Source organism: Hyperolius riggenbachi, chromosome 1 (assembly GCF_040937935.1).
Source record: "Hyperolius riggenbachi isolate aHypRig1 chromosome 1, aHypRig1.pri, whole genome shotgun sequence".
NCBI classification, from domain to species: domain Eukaryota; kingdom Metazoa; phylum Chordata; class Amphibia; order Anura; family Hyperoliidae; genus Hyperolius; species Hyperolius riggenbachi.
Genome location: NC_090646.1, coordinates 295,798,037 through 295,819,618, shown reverse-complemented (window position 1 = coordinate 295,819,618; position 21,582 = coordinate 295,798,037). Strand labels below are relative to the sequence as shown.

Sequence of the window (21,582 nt, the reverse complement as noted above, 5' to 3'; positions counted from 1 at the left end):
TTGATTTTTCATTGCTGTGCGGTGGGCTGCGTTACAGGCTGCACTAACGCGCGCCTGTAACATCTTACTGTGAAAGCAGCCTCAAGTGAACCTGACATGAGATATATCAGGTTCTATACTTACCTGGGGCTTGTTAAACCTCCCTGGCGGTACGCAGTTTATAAGGCTGCGTCCGTGGGAGGGATTTTTGTGACAAAACTTGTTTTAATCTTCGTAGCTAGCACTAGGCTAGCTACCTGTGGCCCCCAAGTCCCCCGCCACCTATCTGCTCCCCCCGATCGCCGCCGGTAATATTTACCCAGACGCGATCCCGCAAGAGCCGCAGCTTCCCATTTAGCTTCAGACGTCGATATGGCAACGATCGGACATGTCATGCGCAGTCCCGATCCTCCCCATAGCGAAGCCTGGAGCTGATCGGGAGGCTGCGCCATCGCGGGATCCCTGGGGGGTATGTATTGCGGAGGCACTTGGGGGGCACAGGTAGCTAGCCAAGTGCTAGCTGAAGAAAATGGCACAAATTTTGTTAAAAAATCCTCCCGGGGCCATGCGATCCCCTGCGGCGGCTAGCCCGACATTGTCGGGCATACCGCCAGAGAGGTTAAAGGAAACTTCATGCGTTACAAAAAAAAATTACTTACCTGGGGCTCCCCCCCCCCCCTCTGGAAGCCTTTGTCCCTCGCCGCAGCTCCTCTCCTAGCCGTTGTCCCAGGGTTCCCTCCATAGCAGCCAGCAATCTGTTGCGGTTGCTTGTGCGGCCGTGCTCCCATGGCCGGGAGTGTTCTGTGCGCAGGTGCAGAAGCGACCGATTTTTGCCAAGTCGCCGGCTGCTACAGAGGGTACTCCCGGCTGGGAGCGGAGCTACAGCGAGGGTCAGACTGCCAGGGGAAGGAGGAAGCCCCAGGTAAGTAGATCCGTTTTTTGTTTTGTATTTGCCTTAAGTTTCCTTTTATGCCCGCTTGAGGCTGCTCACCATCACCCCATGTAACTCCTGTGCCCCGCAGTTAGGCTCGGTAGCCTGGCCAAGTCATGCATGTGCAGCCCTGCCACGCATGCTCCCTCATCGCTATCCAGTAATACTGCGCAGAACGCTCCCAGCTGCAGGGGATCATGCATGCCCAACTCAGCCAGGCTTTCGGGCCGTATTGCAGGGGACAGGAGCCACCCAGGGATACTGGGAGGGACTGACCAGCCTCAAGGGGGCTTAAGGAAGCCCTAGGTAAGTATGGTACCTGAAATATCTTTCATCTCTGGTACACTTTAAAAGCAGTATGTGTTTTTTTTTGTTTTTTTTTTTAAATTTACATATTAATTTCTGTGTTTACCTACAGTAACAAAGAACAATGTCTTCATGCCATCCAACTTCTCTCAGCCCTCCACTGGTAACTCAGACTCGGAACCAGGTAAGCTTCATCACACTTGCTTTAACATTCAAAATAAGGTCAGTGAACCTGAAGAAATTTGCCTGCCAGCCATATTAACCACTTAAGGACTGCAGTCATAAAACCCCTTAAGGACCAGACACTTTTTTTTTTTTTTTTTCCATTCAGACCACTGCAGCTTTAATGGTTTATTGCTCGGCCATACAACCTACTGTCTAAATGAATTTTACCTCCTTTTCTTGTCACTAATACAGCTTTCTTTTGGTGCTATATGATTGGTGCTGTGAGTTTTAGTTTTTATTATATTCAACAAAAAAGACATGAATTTTGTCAAAAAATTATTTTAACTTTCTGTGCTGACAAGTAAAAAAAAAAAGTTTCGGCTTCTGCTAACTTGTGACAAAAGAAAAAAATGAAATCTGCCACGGACTCACCATGCCCCTCTTTGAATACTTTGGGGTGTCTACTTTCCAAGATGGGGTCATTTGTATGGTGTGTTTGCTGTCCTGGTATTTGGGGGGTGCTAAATTGTAAGCACCCCTGTAAAGCCTAAAGGTGCTCATAGGACTTTGGGCCCCTTAGCGCACCTAGGCTGCAAAAAAGTGTCACACTTGGTATCGCTGTACTCAGGAGAAGCAGTATGTGTTTTGGGGTGTATTTTTACACATACCCATGCTGGGTGGGAGAAATATCTCTGTAAATGTCCATTTTTTTTTGATTTACACACTTGTCCATTTACAGAACAATTTTTCCCACCCAGCATGGGTATATGTAAAAATACACCTCAAAACACATTATACTACTTTTCCTGAGTACGACGATACCACATGTGTAGACTACTACTCATGGTTTAGGGCCCCTAAAATGCCAGGGCAGTATAGGAACCCCACAAGTGACCCCATTTTAGGAAGAAGACACCCCAAAGTATTCCGTCAGGTGTATGGTGAGTTCATAGAAGATTTTATTTTCTGTCACAAGTTAGCAGAAATTTATTTTTGTTTTTGTTTTTTTCCAAAGTGTCATTTTCCACTAACTTGTGACAAAAAATAAAATCTTCTATGAACTCACCGTACACCTAGCGGAATACCTTGGGGTGTCTTCTTTCTAAAATGGGGTCACTTGTGGGGTTCCTATATTGCCCTGGCATTTTAGGGGCCCTAAACCGTGAGGAGTAGTCTAGAAACCAAATGCCTCAAAATTACTGTTCAGGGCTATAAGCATCTGCAAATTTTGATGACAGGTGGTCTGAGGGGCCGAATTTTTTGGAACCGGTCATAAGCAGGGTGGCCTCTTAGATGACAGGTTGTATTGGCACTGAAGTGCAGGAAGCGCAAGATGTTCTCAAATCGTGACCTGGATATGGCAGCAGAGAACATGGGCATGTGATGTATTGGGTGCGTAGACCAATAAGACCGCAATACATTTTTTGACTAGACCCATGTTAAGGAGAAGGCCCCCAAAAATGTTACGTTTGGAAACTTGGAGTGGTTTCCACCAAAAAAGGCTGGGCATGGTAGCTTCTTGGATTGGCGGTTGCGTATTGTGTGGCATAACGGTTGGTCTCAGCCACAATTAAGTCGTAGAGACCAGCAGTGATCAGGAAAAAAAATTTCTGTCACTGCGATGGGGCGGGTGAGGGTTTGGCCGGGTGATCAGAAACCCGCAGGGGCAGATTAGGGCTTGATCTGATGGATAGGAGTGCTAGGGGGTGACAGGAGGTGATTGATGGGTGTCTCAGGGGGTGATTAGAGGGGAGAATAGATGCAATCAATGCACTGGCGAGGTGATTGGAAGGGGGTCTGAGGGGGATCCGAGGGTTTGGCCGAGTGATCAGGAGCCCGCAGGGGGCAGATTAGGGCCTGATCTGATGGATAGGAGTGCTAGGGGGTGACAAGAGGTGATTGATGGGTGTGTCAGGGTATGCTTAGAGGGGGGAATAGATGCAAGCAATGCAATGGGGAGGTGATCAGGGCGGTCTGAGGGTGTGGCGGGTAATTGGGTGCCTGCAAGGGGCAGATCAGGGGTGATTAGAGGGGAAAACAGATGTAAACAATGCACTTGGGAAGTGATCTGAGGGCGGTTCTGCGGGCGATCTGACGGTGTGGGTGGGTGATCAGGTGCCCACAAGGGGCAGGTTAGGGTCTGATCTGATGGGTGGCAGTGACGGGGTGGTTGACAGGTGATCAGTGGGTGACTACAGAGGAAGATCGATGTATACAGTACACGGGGGGGGGGGGGGGGTCTGGGGAGGATCTGAGGGTGTGTGTGTGTGAGGGGGGGGGTGATCTGGAGCCCCCAGGGGGCAGTTTAGGACCTAATCTAAAATATAGCGTTGACAGGGGGTGATTGATGGGTGATTGGGTGCAAACAGTGGACTGAGAGGGTGAGCGGGGGGGGTCTGAGGGGTGCTGTAGGCGATCGGGGGGCAGGATCAGTGCGTGTGTGTTTTACTACAAGAAGAGCTGCCTCCTGCCCTGGTGTTCCCTCGAGATTTAATCAGCAGTTTCCCATTGTAAAATCCTTCATCTCCCTGATTTACGTTCTGAAATGTATCACTGGTGGTGACCTCTTTAGTTCTGCCAGGTGAACTGTACAAGTCCATCCGGTATGTTCCATGAATGGACCTCAACTTTATACACACACACGCACGCACGCACACACACACTACTTTTAATATATTTTGCTCCTGTTGCTGTGTGACTAGCACGCAGCACCATCCTCCCCACTCCAGTGCCCCCTGCGGCCCTGTTCTGACATGAAATGTATGCAGGGAGGAAGTGGCAGCTCTTCCTCCCCTCTGCTGGCCTTTAGCCCCTCCACTCGCTGCTATAGTTCGCAATATGAATCACTGCGCACAGGGGATCTCACACAGTGTAGCTCCCCTGCGTGCTGTGTGCAGAGAATAATAAGGGGAACTATAGCAGCGAGTGGAGGGGGCTAAATTATAGACGGGCAGGGGGGAGGAAGAACTGCCACTTCCTCTCTGCCCATATTTGTTTTGATTACGACTGTTATTAACCATTTCTGCCGCCTGCTCACGTCCGGGCGGCGCTGCGCTCCCGCGCACGATCGTGGGAGTGCCTCTGTGCTGTCCCCCGGTAGCCCTGGGATCATTGAACGGGAACATGGTTCCCGATTACCGATCCGTGTTCCCAGCAGAAAAACCGAAGCACTTTTACAAGAGGCTTCAGTCTTTCTGCACGTAAAATTTTCCGCGTCATCCTTGTGCTTCCGGTTAGCGAGAAGCACAAGGAGGAAAAAAAAACCTTACTCAAATAGTAAAACTACATCTACATATATATTACATTTACACATGTATTAACATTAAAAATTAACTGTTTATTTCCCACACCAAAATATTACCCAAATAAAAATTTTTATGGGGAAAAAAAATTACAATTAAAAAAAGACATAAATAGTTACCGAAGGGTCTGAACTTTTTAAATATGCATTTGAACCTTTTTTAAATAAGCATGTAAATAGTGATGGATGCAAAACAGAAAAAATGCACCTTTTTATTTCCAAATAAAATATTGGCGCCATACATTGTGATAGGGACAAAATTTAAATGGTGTCATAACAGTCAAGAGACAAACGGGCAAATAAAATACATACCGTATATACTCGCATATAAGCCGACCCGCATATAAGCCGACCCCCCAACTTTTACCTAAAAAAAAACAGGGAAAAATGATTGACCCCCATATAAGCTGGGGGTAGGAAATGCTGGATTGGTGCAGGCCGCGTGATCCCCCCAGTGTGTCCCAGTATAGCTAGTATAGTGCTCAGTATAGCTAGTATAGTGCCCCAGTATAGCTAGTATAGTGCCCAGTATAGCTAGTATAGTGCCCAGTTTAGCCAGTAAAGTGCCCAGTATAGCCAGTATAATGCCCAGTATAGCCAGTATAATGCCCAGTATAGCCAGTATAATGCCCAGTATAGCCAGTATAGTGCCCAGTATAGCCAGTATAGTGCCCAGTATAGCTAGTATAGTGCCCAGTATAGCTAGTATAGTGCCCAGTATAGCTAGTATAGTGCCCAGTATAGCTAGTATAGTGCCCAGTATAGCCAGTATAGTGCCCAGTATAGCCAGTATAGTGCCCAGTATAGCTAGTATAGTGCCCAGTATAGCTAGTATAGTGCCCAGTATAGCCAGTATAGTGCCCAGTATAGCCAGTATAGTGCCCAGTATAGCCAGTATAGTGCCCAGTATAGCCAGTATAGTGCCCAGTATAGCCAGTATAGTGCCCAGTTTAGCCAGTATAGTGCCCAGTTTAGCCAGTAAAGTGTCCAGTATAGCAAGTATAGTGCTCAGTATAGCAAGTATAGTGCCCAGTTTAGCCAGTATAATGCCCAGTATAGCTAGTAAACTGCCCAGTATAGTCAGTAAAGTGTCCAGTATAGCAAGTAAAGTGCCCAGTTTAGCCAGTATAGTGCCCAGTTTAGTGATCCGCGGCCGCCGCTGCTATTACCTCTTCAGCCGGCGGCCGCTTCCTCTACTGCGGGTGCCCCTCTCACTCTGCTCTGGGCGCGCTGCTGTGATACACGGCGAGCAGAGCAGAGCGAGAGGGGCACCCGCAGTAGAGGAAGCGGCCGCCGGCTGAAGAGGTAATAGCAGCGGCGGCCGCGGAGGGAGCGAGCGGGCGGGGGGCGCCGCGGACCACCACAATAGAGACTCGCATACAAGCCGACCCCCCAACTTTTGACCCCCTTTGTGGGGGTCAAAAATTCGGCTTGTATGCGAGTATATACGGTGGGTTTTAATTTTCGTAGCGTGGATTATTTTAAAGATATAATGGCTGAAAACTGAGAAATAATGCATTTATTCCATTGTTTTCTTATTAATCCTGTTAAAATGCATTTCTAAAAAAATAATTCTTAGCAAAATGTACCACCCAAAGAAAGCCTAATTAGTGGTGGAAAAAAACAAGATATAGATTAATAAGTAGTGATAAAGCTATTAGCGAATGAATGGGAGGTGAAAATTGCTCTGATGCATAAGGGGAAAAATCCACACGGGCTGAAATGGTTAAAGGACAACCGAGGTGACATGTGACATGATGGGATAGACGTGTATGTACAGTGCCAAGCACACAAAAAACTAGGCTGTGTTCCTTTTTTTCCTTTTTCTGCCTGAAAGAGTTAAACATCACTATACAAGTGACAGGTTCTGTCCGGGTCGGGACTGGGTCAGACTATAGCATATCCCTCACTGATAAGGAATTACAGCCATAAAACACTTTCCTGTTAGTAAACAGCTTCTGAGAGCAGAAAAGAGATAAAAACCGTCAATAATTCATAGATTTGAGCTCTGGCATACTTCCATGAAGTTGTCATTGAGAAGAGACCATGAAACAGTAACATTTTAAAAACTAGATTTAAATATAAAATAAAACTGGGATATCTAAAATTTTTTGGAGGAGGATAGATACAATTGTTTTTCTCATAAGTTTATTTTCACCTCGGATGTCCTTTAAGATTACGACAGAGCATGCAGCTATTCCAGTCTGACTTCAGACATGCTTGTTCAGGGGCTGTGGCTGAAAGTATTAGAGACACAGGATCAGCAGGAGAGTCAGGAAACAGGTATTTCATAAGGAAAAATCCATATCCTTCTCAGTTTAGGTTCCCTTTAAGTCGCTACCCAGAATAAGCATGCAGATCAGATGCTTACTGGTTTCACTGGCTGCATGCTTGTTGTAGGTGTGTAATCCAAAACTAAAGCAGGAGTGAAGATGGCAGCTTCCATTTTCCTCTCTTCCATGTATCTCAGAAAATCAAGTACCATGCGGCGCGAGCAGCAGTGCCTATCTGGACGAGGGAGCTTGTCCAGATAGGCCGAACTGGATATGTTCCCCCTGCCAATGATGCCGGATGATACATTCTGCAACAGGTTCCCGATAGTCTCGGAGGCGGGACAACAGCTTCCTCACTGGAGCCAATCATTGCACTTGCTGAGTAGCAGTGACCTATCAGAAATCAGTGGGAGTCGTTACTTTGTTTGTAAACCACTTCAGCCTTCAGTCATGTTTTACTTTATGCATCCGAGCAATTTTCACCTCCCATTCATTTGCCAATAACTTTATCACTACTTATCACAATCAATTGATTTATATCTTTTTTCCGCCACTAATTAGGCTTTCTTTGGGTGGTATATTTTGCCAAGGGCTACTTTACTGAAAATGCATTTTAACAGGAAGAATAAGAAAAAAGGTAAAAAAATAATTTTCTCAGTTTTCGGCCATTATAGTTTTAAAATAATACATGCCTCCATAATTAAAACCCACATAATTGTATTTGCCTAATAGTCCCGGGTATTACACAGTTTAAATTATGTCCATATCACAATGTATGGCGACAATATTTTATTTGGAAATAAAAGTGCATTTTTCCCATTTTGCACGCATCACTATTTACAAGCTTATAATATTAAAAAAAAAATTTCATCTTTACATGGATATTTAAAAAGTTTAGGCCCTTACGTAAATATTTAATTTTTTTTCTTATTGTAATGTTTTTTTTTTCTTTATTAAACATTTTATTTGGGTATTTTTGGGAGGGCGGGATGTAAATGTTTTTTTTTTTTTTTTTCTTTGCATGTAGATGTAGTTTTACTATTTGGCCACAAGATGGCAACCATGAGTTTAAGCGTAACATGCACGTAGGGGGGGGGGGGCGTAAGAGACAGAGCGAGGCTTCCAAGAGAAGCAGTCGCTTTTTCCGCCGGGGAAAGGGATCAACAATCGGGCACCATGTCCCGATTTATTGATCCCTGGACTAGCGCGCGTGCAAGCTCTCGATCGGCTGCGGGAGTGCACATGGCCTTTTGGACGTAGCCTCTACGTCCAGAAGGCTTAAATGGTTAAGGAATGGCTCCCACTGACATCTGATAGGTCGCTGACACTTAAAGTGGTTCTGTGGGGGTTGTGGAAGAGAAAAACTGACACTTACCTTGGGCTTCTATCAGCCCCGTGCAGCGGTAATGTCCCACGACGTCCTGCTCCCATCCGCCGTTCCCCGCAGCCGGCACCGGGCTATTATTCGGCTGACATACAAACGAATAATGCACGTTGCCGTGCCTCCGCTCACGTCATCTGAGGCTTACTGCGCAGGCGCAGTACAACGGAGCCTTGTACTGCGCTTGCGCAGTAAGCTTCCGATGACGCAGGCGGAAGCGAGCGGGTGCGCGGCCACTCTAGCGCAGCCGCAGTTGGATCCCATGCCAATTAGACCGGGGCCGGCGGCGGAGAACGGCAGATGGGAGGAGGACGGCGTGGGACATTACCGCTGCACGGGGCTGATAGAAGCCCAAGGTAAGTGTCAGTTTTTCTCTTCCACAACCCCCACAGAACCCCTTTAAAGAGACACTGAAGCGAAAAAAAAGATATTATGATTTGTATGTGTAGTACAGCTAAGAAATAAAACATTAAGATCAGATACATCAGTCTAATTGTTTCCAGTACAGGAAGAGTTGAGAAACTCCAGTTATCTCTATACAAACAAGCCATTAAGCTCTCCGACTAAAGCTGGCCATACACTGGCCCGATTTGCCGCCGTTTCGACAGCAGATTCGATCACTGGGATCGAATCTGCTGCCAATCGTTCGCGCTACACGCCGAATTTCGATCCATTCCGTCCGATCGCGCCGTGCGGAAAATAACCGTCGATCGCCCGCGGGTAAAGAGCGCATCGCTAGCGGCGTTCGAGTGCCCGACGACCGACGCAATAGAGCCGCAATACATTACCTGTTCCGCCGGCGCGACTCCCGGGTCTCCGCTCTTTTTCTCCGCTCTGGTCTGGTCTCCGGCATGCTTCCCTTCTTCCTGTCCCGGCAGGAAGTTTAAACAGTAGAGGGCGCTCTACTGTTTAAACTTCCCCCAGACAGGAAGAAGGGAAGCATGCCGGAGACCAGACCAGAGCGGAGAAGAAGAGCGGAGACCCGGGAGTCGCGCCGGCGGAGCAGGTAATGTATGCAGGATGGGGGGGAAGCGGCGGCAGCACCACCACCACCACAGATTGTGAACGGTTTCAGGCTGAAATCGGTTCACAATCTGTTTGCGGTAAAGGTAGCCATACGATCCCTCTCTGATCAGATTCGATCAGATAGGGATCTGTCTGTTGGTCGAATCTGATGGCAAATCGACCAGTGTATGGCTACCTTAAGTCTTAGTCATGGAGAGGGCTGTTATCTGACTTTTATTATCTCAACTGTAAGTGAACTGTTTACTTTTTCTCTGCTAGAGGAGAGGTCATTACTTCAGACTGCTCTGAAAGACTCCTTTTGAATGCTGAGTGTTGTGTAATCTGCACATATTATAGAATAATGCAATGTTAGAAAAAACTCTATATACCTGAAAATAAAAGTATGAGAATATTTTCTTTGCTGCTAATCTTCTAGTAATTATTCATAGTACACAACCAATTCACTATATCATATATTTTTTTCGCTTCAGTGTCTCTTTAACAAGTGCAGTGATTGGCCTCAATGGGGGAGCAGTGGTCCCACCTCCAAGACCATCGGGACCTGAGCTGTGGCCGGGTAGCCTCGTGTGTGCAGATCAGCGGGAGAGCTGCTGCTGTTCCTCACTTTAGATCCAGACAGATCACCATGTGTGAATCACCTGATCATTGCTCACAACTGGACATCTCTATCTATGCTCTATGTTTAGAACCCCGGAATCCTGCTCTGTGTCGTCTCTCAGCCCCAGTCTTCCTACATGTCTGGTAAGCTTACATGACATGCAGCAAGTAAGAGGGGGCTGAGAGACTGACACACAGCAGGGTCGCAGGGCCTCTAAACACAGAGTAGAGAAAAGACGCCCAGCTGTGAGCCAGGACACACACACACACACACGCACGCACGCACGCGCGCGCACACACACACACACACACACACACACCCCTGCTGCTTTGCTCTTTAAGTGAACCAGAGACGAAGCACCCTCATGTATTTTATGAAGCACCCTCATGTATTTTACCATATATATCAGTGGGGACAGTAGAGAAAACACCTACCATGCTTTCTGTTTCATTCTGCACTGCACAGCTTGTTTCTTAAAAGCCCTGATAAAATCGCCGACTGAGCATTTATTCTGGCTTTGCTATAATGACTCAGATATGATTCCTGAGCAGAGCCAGCAGGGGGCAGGCTTGGACTTGAAAAGACATAAGAGAAAACAGACTGAGCTATAAATATTCCTGAACAAAGCCATACTGAATGCTTAGTCGGGGATTTTATCAGGGCTGATTAGAAGCGAGCTGTGCAGTGCAGAATGAAACAGTAAGCAAGGTAGGTGTTTTCTCTAATGTTCCCACTGATACATATGGTAAAATACATGAGGGTGCTTCGTCTCTGGTTCCCTTTAAAATCCAAATAAAATCCCAGCAAGCTACAGAGTGAAAAGGGGATCAGAGAGACCTATTATTTATGTCCTTATGGCAGTCAATAGTTGATTGATAACTATAATTTTGGATGACAGACCACTCTGCTACAGCCAACCATTCTGTTATGTGGAGAGAGGAGGGGGGGGGGGGGGGCAGTTGAAAGGCCACAGCGCTAACTTGTCATTTCACAATCTCTCCTACCAAATGAACCGCATAGCAGGACAGAAGGTGCATTACATTTAGCTATGTAGTATGTGTGGAGTACACCTGGCTCAGAGATGGCTTTTGGCATTAACACTGCAGTGCCCCTGTCCCTAGCTCTCAAAGCTAGAAAAATAAATGAAAAAGCACCATTTGACTATTAAACAAGCCCCAATTTTGAAGTTAGGTGAAGGTACAACATAACATTAACACTGTGAGAAAAAGGAAATATACACTTGTGCACCGGAAGGGGAAAGGCCAATACACTCTACACTGCTGGAATGGAATCTTATATATTGTTCAACCTCAAGTTGCCAGGAAATGAACATGAAGATATACCTATCCTGTTCAGGCTTGTGATTGCTGTAATCGCCACATATTGTCCAGGCAGCATATAAATGTCCAATCTGCCATCACTGTAACAGGGAGAAGCGCCACAAGACACCCCTGAACCATGGGCACACAAGCACACAAGGTTTAGTATGTATGTTTTTTTTTTTCCCCGCTGTTTTTTGCCTTCTAAACTTAGGTGCGTCCTTATGGTCAGGTGCGTCTTATGGTCCAAAAAATACCGTATTTATTCCTAACTGTAAAAAATGCATGTAGATGTTACTGTAGAATGTACAGACATCTTAGGAATATTTTTAAAATTATAATAATAAATGTATGGAGATGTAACTACTAACCTTGTAACCAATGTATTTTAGAAGAAAAATCCAGTGGTTTCAGACTAAAGCCTCCCACACTAATTCATGGACAAGCTCCCAGTGCAGGTATGTATCGCTTGTTTTGGCAACTGCAATAAAGTACTGTATATGCCAGACTAGAAGTCTTTGAAATGTAGGTATAACTTGTTAAAGAAAATCCTATGGGGTGACGTGTACGCAAGTCAGACCTAGATTTCTGACTTGTCCTGTAAAATGCAGGTTCTACTTTGACAATTTGCACTCTGTCGTTTTTCTATAAAGTTCAATCATAAAAATTACGTCAAAAGACCAAATCTGAAGGAAACATTGTACCATTAATGGGCAAGTTTAACCACTTAAGGACCACAGTCTTCCTTCACTGAGAGGGGCGGGGGAACGGCGGCGATGCGCCGCTGATAGACGCGACTGGAGGCAGGGCTGCAGCCGTTAGCCCTGCCTCCAGGAGCGACCAAGTATGCGACCGAGTGTCGCAGTGGGGGGTTTGGGGGTGAAGGGACCCCCGTTTAGCGGCGCTATAGCGGCGGTTTAGCAGGGGCACACGTGCCCCTGCTAACTATGAGCTCTGAAGCGAGATTTATTCTCGCTTCAGAGTCTCTTTAAAGTGGTCTGAAAATCCGACAAACCATTCAATAAAAATGTTTTCCAACTTTTTATTACTCGCACAGTTATCATATTTGCTTTTGTGCATAAGTAATTTTGTCTGTTTACAAATTACACATTTACAAAGTGTAGTTTATTCGTACCCTGAAAGCTGGCATTGCATTTAATTCATACTGCTTTTTATTATATATTAAAGTGAACCTCCAGACAAAATCTACTCCGCAGCACTAAAGAGGCTTGGTGTTTCTTTAACAGTTTCACAGCATCAGAACTTTGTTTTTCTTACCCAAGCCTTATTTTTAGTTGTACAGAAGAAAACTGCCCGGGCATTTTTCCCCTTATGCTGTTCAAAGCATGATGGGATTTCTGATGTTGTACTCCTTTTGCAGTTTTGGTGCAATTTTTTTTTTTTTTTTTTTTAAATGTTGAATTTGAGATTTGAAGCCTAGCGTGAGCAGCTGGGAGGGGTGATCAGGACATAGGACAGTTGGAACTGTCTCATGCTCCCTCACCTCCTTTCAACTAAAAAGATGGCTGCCCCTAACTAATGTAACTTAATGACAGTGTGTTTGTTTAGGCTGAAGTTCTCCTTTAACATTTTCTAATGAGCTTTTCTGAACTGTGTGTGTGTCTGAAGCAAGCACAGAGCTCCATTTTACTTGTTAAACTGTGTTTACACACATTGTAACAACATTGGAATGTAAACAAAGATACTGTTATCTACAGTTTATATGTGAATTGAAGCTGAATAGCAGGACAAAGTGCTTTTGTTTAACCATTTCAGTGATGTTATGCTAAAAAAAATTCTGGTGTAGTGGCTTTCAAGCTGTGAGGAATCTTTTAAAGCAAAGTAATAATGCTTTCAGACCACTTTAAGTTGGCAGTGATCTCACCATCTTACATTCATGCTTGTTTCAGTACAGGGGAGTCTTTCAGGCTAACAGAATGAGCAGGCAATTTTCAGCCTCTGGGTATCTAATGGTGGGAATACACGGTACGTTTCTGTACCGTGTATAAAGCCGCACAATGGATTCCGGCGCGGGCGCCCGGATCGATTCCCGCTCATCCCCGCGGGTACTTCTTATTTTCTTTTCGTTTTATTCTATTGTTCTGCCTGCGGAATCGTTTTGGCGGGGTATCGGACGCGTCTAATATTATCAATCGCGCCATCAGCGGCTCGATACACTGTACAGAAACGTACAGTTTATTCTCAGCATAAGGGTTAGACAGGAACGTTAGTTTTATTTTGTAAAAACTTTGTTTTTACTAAAATATTCTATGGATTGTAATGCTTTTTAATAGAATATACTGGAAAAACAAAACACTCAAGTGCATAGGCTGTGAATGTGCCATCATAGTGTTAAAGATGTGAATATCTATCTCAAAAACATGTGTACTTTAGGACTTCCAAGCCAGAAGCCTAAAGAGCAGCAGCGAAGTGTGCTACGTCCAGCAGTGTTACAAGCTCCACAACCGAAAGCTTTCTCCACAACAGGTTTGAAAAGTTACGTTGAATGTATATAGTCTATAGTAGAGTTTTAAAATTCTCATGTATTTTTTATTTTTTATTTTTTTTCTCTGATAGTCTTCAACAGTGGAACCAATGGCATCAGTGTATCCCCTGAGCCCTGTGTATCATCATCAAATAAACCTATTTTAAGTCAAGCTGCTTTAGTGCTTACCTCTGAAAAAGTAAGTTTTGGTGGTGTTGTGTTTTTTTTTTTTTTTGTCTTTTTTTTTGTTTTTTTATCATTTTCAATTTGTTATGCCTATTTTTATGTAGGGTCACCATCATATTCATAGTTCAGGCAGACCTAAAATGTAACCAGTGATTCAGTGCAGTAATGTATGCAAGCACACACAGTAATGTGTAAGGGCCCGTTTCCACTAGGGCGGTTTCGCCGGCGATTCTGCAGAGTTTCCCCGCACATGATTCGCATGGGGAAACTCTGCCATAGGGGATGACGGCGCCGCGGCTGAATCGCCTGCGGGATCGATTCGTCTGGAACCCCCCACAGAATTTGCCGCGGAGGCTGCGAATCCCATAGCCGTGCATGGCACGGCTCATGGGATTCGCCTGCGATCCCGCCCACCGGCTCAGTGCGGCGTGCGTCTGCGAGACGCACGCCGCACTAGTGGAGACGAGCCCTAAGCGTTTTAGGTAGGTGTGAAAACATGCTGTAAACAAAGAAAATATTTCAGAAATCTAAATGATTGTTTATTAATTTACAAAATGCAAAGTGACCGAACAAAAGTAAAATTGAAATCAAATCAATGTTTTGTGTTATTACCTTTTGCCTTGAAACCACCATCAACTCTCATTTGTAGGTACACTTGCACAGTCAGGGATTTTGTAGGACTATACTCAGGTGTATGACAAACCTATTATACCAAACAGGTGCCAATGATAATCAATGTCACATGTAGGTTGAGACGGTCATTAACTGAAACATAAACAGCTGTGTAGAAGGCTTTAAAACTGGGTGAGGAACAGCCAAACTCTGCTACCAAAATGAGCTTGTAGAATACAGGTTCATGTCATGGTAAGATTGATCACAGCAACAAGACACAAGGTAGTTATACTGCATCAGCAAGGTCTTTCCCAGACAAAGATTTCAAAGCAGACTGGGGTTTCAAGATAAAGAAATGTTAAAGCGGACCCAAACCAAACATTTTTTTAATTAAAAATATTTAGTTGCACCACTCTGACACATACAAAGATAAATAAACACTCCTTGAAACCTATGATCATTTCAGTGCATGCTTTTCACCCTTCTCTTTTTTCATAGCTAGGGTTATACTGGGGGCAGCCATTAGCAATTCCTCCATTGCCGGACACCATCTACTCCACCAGTTTGCCGGAAAAATCCCGGCAATTTGAAAAGAAAGGAAGGGGTTGCTCCAATAAATGTAAAATATTTTAGGTACTTATCCGTTAGCCGGGCACATCCGGCAGGTGGCGACAAAACTCCACCAGAGTTACATCTTTCCCTACTATCCATGTCGGCCTGGAGGGGGAATAGTAATTAGCGCCACCTGCCGGATGCGCCCGGCTAACGTATAAGTACCATATTTTATATTTGTCATCATGCAGCTGAAAAAAGGTTGCTATTTATAATTATAATTTAGAAAATGGATTTTATTTCTGAAATCTTTCATTTTTAATTTGGGTCCACTTTAAGGATCATAGACTCATTGGTCGGCCAAGGAGCTTAGCGCAGCAGATAAAAGATGCATCAATCTTCTTTCCCTTTAAAATCTGAAGATGTGCAGCAGTGCCATCAGCTCTGAAAGTTCAGAAACCACTGGGGCCCAGGTACACCCATCTACTGTCCAGAGAAGTCAGTGGTCTTCATGGAAAAGTTGCAGCCAAAAAGCCATACCTCTGACGTGGAAACTAGGACAAGCGATTCAAGTATGCACTGAAACATAGGCACTGTGGTGCAGGAAAATGTCATCGGGTTCTCTGGACTGATTATTCAAAATGTGAAATATTTGTCTGTAGCAGAAGGCAGTTTGTGGGTCAGAGGGCTGGAGAGGGGTACAATGAGTGTCTGCAGGCAACTGTGAAGCATGGTGGAATTTCCTTGAACGTTTGGGGCTGCATTTCTGTAAACTGAGTTGGAAGTTTGGTCAGGATTAATGGTGTTTTCAGTGCTGAAAAATACAGGCAGATACTTCTCCATCATGCAATACCATCAGGTAGGTGAGTGGTTGGCCCCAAATGTATTCTGCAGCAAGACAACACAACAACCCCAAACATACAGCTAAAGTCATTAAGAACTATCTTCAGCGTAAAGAAGTTGTCCTGGAAGAGATGTGTGGGAGGTCCTATGACTGGATGCCTTGAAGGAGACTCCACAGTGTGATAACATAGGCTCGCTGCAGCCCTCAATTTCTCAGCAGGGTGGAACTGGTCCCTGGTAGCCACAACAACCTGTAAACCCGTCTGACTATTTCAGGGCAACTAAATTGCTGCTGCCATTATTTATTTACATAGTGCCAACATTTTCAGTGCTGTGCATAGTACAAAACAAATAGTGGGGAGCATAGACACATGAGACGTTCAAAACTCTTTACAATCAGGACTTTCAGAAATACAAATACATACGTTGTTGTGTGGTTGGAGACATCACCAATACTGGTGCATATTGATATGATAAATTACATCAGAATAAGAAACACTAGAAGGGGAGGTCCCTGCTGTTGTGAGCTTACAATGTAGAGGAATGAGAATGTCAGAACTAGGCAAGAGAACAGACATGTCATCGGAGGGTCCCCACTGCACACTGGGCTCAAGAGCTTACACTCCATCTGCTCCTTGCAGGGATTCCCAGACACCCCCTGGGGAAGAGCTGCACGGACTTTTGACACTTTCATTTCTCCACCCAAAAACACCCAGCATAACTTATTCCATCCCAAAACATCATTTCTTCCACCCAGAAGCACAAAGTATAATTTCTCCCATCCAGAAGTGCTCAGCAATCACACAGCAGAGGAGTACACTTGTAATTTGCACAGTCAATTGGGGGGAGGCCTTGGGAAAATGCCCAGCTTGCCCCTATTGAAGTGCCGGCCTTGTATTTCCCTGTCCTGCCCCACCTGGCTTTTTTTTTTTTTTTATGCCACCAAGCTTGAAGAAATAACAAAAACAAATCTGGATAAAACACTGAAACTGCAACACTAAAAAGTATAAAACATTTGTAAGGGAACACATTTTAAAGGATACCTGAGCCAAAGAAGTGGCGGCTGTATGTGGACATCAGTTCTGAGTCTTACCGATCACTCCCGTGCCACTCTGTTCTGTTGCAAAAGGTCTAGTGGCTGCAACTTGGTAAGTCACTGACCATTAACCTGAGACCTTGCCATTGGGTCTAAAGCAAGGTTGGTAGATTGTTAAAGGCTGCAACAGTCTTCTGTACTGGGTTACACACCAGTGGAGGCTAAAGCCCCGTTCACATCACAAACGCGGATGGCCATGCGTGCGGACCGCAACGCATGCGAACGCACGCCATCCGCGTTTGTGTGCGATGCGTGGCTGATCCCATCACTGAAAAGTGAATGGTACAGCCACGCGTTTTTGCAAAAAATGAGTGCAGCATGCGTTCCCGGACCGCACAGGTCTGGAATGCATGCAGTGTGAACATGAGACAGTGCACTCTATTCACTGTCTGATGTCGTGCGTGTTGGCCACCTGCACACGTTTCCAAAACGCGGCTGGAAACGCATGCAGTGTGAACGGGGCCTGAGACTTTGTGGAGAACAGCACTGAATATATGATCTGGGTTCCTCTGCCTTAATGCTGAGACTAGTATATGCTGTTTTTTCGCCCTAAATATTTTAAAAGTACAAAGTTCATTTATAGCATTAATTTTTGACATTCCTAAGGGTATAAAATAAAATGGAAAAAGTATAGCTGTCCTTTATCATATTTATAAACTAAAACTAAAGCTCTATTGCTCAAATGCATTTATAGCAGACTGGTTTTCTTCAGTGTTGACATGAATTCTAAAATGTAGATTAAATGGCTTGTAAATTATGAACTTTTAGGCCTCTTTCACAGTGGGACGTTAAAGTCGCACATTATAAAAAATAACACAGACTAAGGGCCCTTTTACACTTAATCAGTTGCTCTCAGTTAAAACGGAAAGAAAACTGATTTTCTAAGTAATGTCCATGTTTTCCTATGGCCTCTTTTACACTTAACGCGTTTTAACTAATAATGTAAGAGTGAACAGAGGCGCCAGCAGGATAAAAGGTTCTAAAAGGCTTAAAATCCCTCAGGAGGTGGTGGTGGACTCGCCTCCCTGAAGCAGACAAGATACCGTCAGTTTTATGACAACCGGTTTATTCATATACTCCAAAACAAACAGTGCAACGCGTTTCACGGGTATGTTCCCCGCTTCCTCAGGCAATAAACAGATAGGAGTACACAGTATAGTCTCAAGGTCACGAATAGCGCCTCAGTGTTGCCCCTTATTTCCTTATCTACAGAGAGCGACTTTTAATCCTGAGTGAGGACAGGTCTAATCTCCTCACCTGCCTATACAGTGGTTACCTAGGAGGTAACACACGTTTGTGTATATACAATATATACTTTTCATTTCCAACCCCTTGTTTTGCATACTCCACTATATTGGGCTCTCTTTCTTTTGTCTTTAGCGTTTGACTGAAATCTTCTTCCCAATGCACTGCTATGGAAAAAACGCGTTTTCTTTCAGTTATAACTGAGAGCAACTGATTAGGTGTAAAAGGGCCCTTACGCACAGCAATACAAAGTCTGTGTGACATTCAGTGCACACGTTGCGTTGTGTGTAACGTGTAGCAATATTTAGAAAGTGCTGCATGCTGTGCGCTTAGCAATAAATGTGCTGCGTTGTGTGTTGCACATGCTCAGTAATGATTTTTTTTTTTTTAATGTAAAGCATGCACTGTTTTTGTTCCATCAGTATGCGATGAAAATGGCGCACCAAGAGACACATAACGGTACAAAATAACGTCCAGTTTTATTACCTACATGCGCTGCGTTAGGGGCACGTTGTGTGACTTTAACGTCCCACTGTGAAAGAGGCCTTAAACTGAAATACGTGATTTATTTTCTACTTCAGGCCAATGAGATGCAACCAGATTCTTCTGCGAGTCTGTTCAGCACTGAAGGCGTTGAGAGAGTGGAGCAGAATGCACAGCAATCATTTGTCTTTGGTCAAAATCTTCGAGATAGAGTAAAAGTATGTTGTCCTGTAATTTTTAATTGAAAGGTTGTGAAGGTAACCATGTAGTTTAATCCCGACATTTGTTTTCAAATTTGTTTTTATTTAAGTATTTATATAGCGCAGACATATTACGCAGCCATACATAATTTAACTGGTTTAGGTTTATGCATTTATAAAGCATACGTGGCTTATAAAAAGACTGGGAACACTGTGGAAATGGCTTAAACCAGTGCTGGGCAAACTTTGTGTGGCCCTGGCCACATGCTGTGGGCCAAATTCCTTAAAGGGGAACTGAAGTAAGAGGTATACGGAGGCTGCCATATTTATTTCCTTTTAATCAATACCAGTTGCCTGGCAGACCTGCTGGTCTGTTTCTCTGCAGTAGTATCTGAATAACACCAGAAACAATCATGCAGCTAGTCTTGTCATATCTGACTTTAAAGTCTGAAACACCTGATCTGCCGCATGCTTGTTCAGGGGCTATGGCTAATGGTATTAGAGGCAGAGGATCAGCAGGGCTGCCAGGCAACTGGTATTGATTAAAAGGAAATAAATATGGCAGCCTCCGTATACCTCTTACTTCAGTTCCCCTTTAAATTGCTCCCTCCCTGCAGAATTGCGTGTGGGCAGAAAGAGAGGAACTGAACACTCGCCTGATTGGAGAGGAGGAGTAACAGCGCACACGGGCCATAGTTTGTCCAGCACTGGCTTAAAATGTTTTTTTTTATACTCTGAGTTAAAGGAACTTTTGAAGTCTTTTTACAGTACTGGCTACAAAGATCTAATGTCTCTTAATGATAGGAGGTGGATTGGCTCAGTTAACCCAATTGGCATAGCAATTCCTGATATGGAGGATGAAAGGAGGTATTGGATGTAAAGTGCCCCCCCCAAAAAAAGCTTTGAAAATTTATAATGAATGCAAATCCAGATGCTTTAAAGTGGAGACTCTTCTTGGAGCTTTAGAGTGGGATGTCCTCGCCTGCTTGGGGTATTGGGGCAGTTTTTCAGGCTCATGCCTATAATCTGTTAACTGTCAAACTTCCTTTATGCTGGATACACACGGATCTTTCCCGTCGATTCATTTATTTCCGACATGTCCGATTCGCGTTTCGATGGATCATTAGATCGATTTGCTATACTTTACATGGCAATCGACCTAAAAATCATCGAAATGCGCTCGGAAATGTTTGGAAATAATCGAATCGTCGGGAGTCGAGCGGCGCATTCGATGCGGGAACGAACCGTGTGTATTCACCATTAGTTCACCACATTACTACTTACTGTGTGATGCCTTTTGCCTCCCCTGCTTTTTTGCTATTAGTATTAAACCTCAAGCTGAATGGATCTGGGTACATCCATATATAAAGGGACTAAGATTAGTAAAAAATACAAGCTATAAAGCTTCATTATTTGCCAGCTGATATTTTGCGATTAACCTTGCCCTTGATTTCTGTACCCAGCCTACACAAGTTTATCCATGAATTTTGTGGTGTTTCAGAGGCCTATGTTAAACACTGAGACAGAAGCATTACTACTTCATACACCAAAATTATTTTGCAATTGATGTACTTAAATGAATCATCAAGCATATTATGCTACCTACCTATTTACCCAGGGCTTCCACCAGCTCCTTGCAGCCGGCATGTCCCACGCTGCATATCCGCCCGGGCTCCCAGCCGGTGCAGAGGTCGTCCTCCTACTGCGCCTGGAGTTAGCCCTACCAACGAGACCCTGTATTAATAAAATGAATAAAAAAGTTATATATATATATATATATATATATATATATATATATATATATATATATATATATATATATATATATATATATATATAAATATTTGCCGTTTGCCTGAGTTCAATGCTTTAACTGAAGATGACCACAGTCAGCACACTTGGAATAAGCAATGGTAGGAAAAATAATAACACAGCACACACTGATTAAAAATCTCCCACTGCTCTGTGTTAATGGATGGCCACAAGAGCAGGAAGAAGGGTCCTTCCGTGGAGCCAATCACTGCACTGGCTCAGTAGCAATGACGTATCAGATCACTGACATCTGATAGGCTACTGCTACTGAATAAGGGTAGTGATTGGCCCAGTGAAGGAGCTGTGGTCCCGCCCTCAACACTATCGGCAACTCTTAGCTCACACAGCAGTAGGTGATCTTTATTCCTTATGTCTTGTGGTCCGGTTACCATGCTGGGCAGCAGGCGGCTGTGATCTTTAGCTGCAATATGTATTTGTGGGGGACACCTTCTGACTATAAGACGCACTAACTTTTCCCCCCCACTTTTGGGGGAGAAGTGCGTCTTTATAGTCCGGAAAATACGGTAGATGACCTAAGCCTGTTTAAAAACGGGCTCTAGGTCTGTCACCGCCGCCACATGTCATTGTGCATGCGTGCGCCCGCCTGGCTCCCTGGCCTGTCCTGCTCCTGTCCCAACAGCTGTCCGTGCGGCACATGCGCATATGTGTGCGTGCGTACATACATACGGTACAAAGGTTTAGACACACATTCTTATTCAAAGGGTTTTCTTTATTTTTATGACTATGAGCATTGTAGATTCACACTGCAGGCATCCAAACTATGAATTA

At 44.5% G+C, this 21,582-nt stretch overlaps 1 protein-coding gene across 2 annotated transcripts in view; it reads left to right on the top strand.

The window, feature by feature from the left end:
- RANBP3 (RAN binding protein 3) overlaps positions 1 to 21,582 on the top strand; it is a 139,726-nt gene that overhangs the window by 79,550 nt on the left and 38,594 nt on the right. The window contains exons 5-9 of one of the 2 annotated variants that reach the window (XM_068233743.1): positions 1,329 to 1,400; positions 11,672 to 11,737; positions 13,674 to 13,766; positions 13,857 to 13,963; positions 18,880 to 18,999. In XM_068233743.1, coding sequence (XP_068089844.1) covers positions 1,329 to 1,400; positions 11,672 to 11,737; positions 13,674 to 13,766; positions 13,857 to 13,963; positions 18,880 to 18,999 — 458 coding nt within the window. The remainder of the gene's footprint in view (positions 1 to 1,328; positions 1,401 to 11,671; positions 11,738 to 13,673; positions 13,767 to 13,856; positions 13,964 to 18,879; positions 19,000 to 21,582) is intronic. The other variant, XM_068233744.1, reaches the window with a different exon arrangement.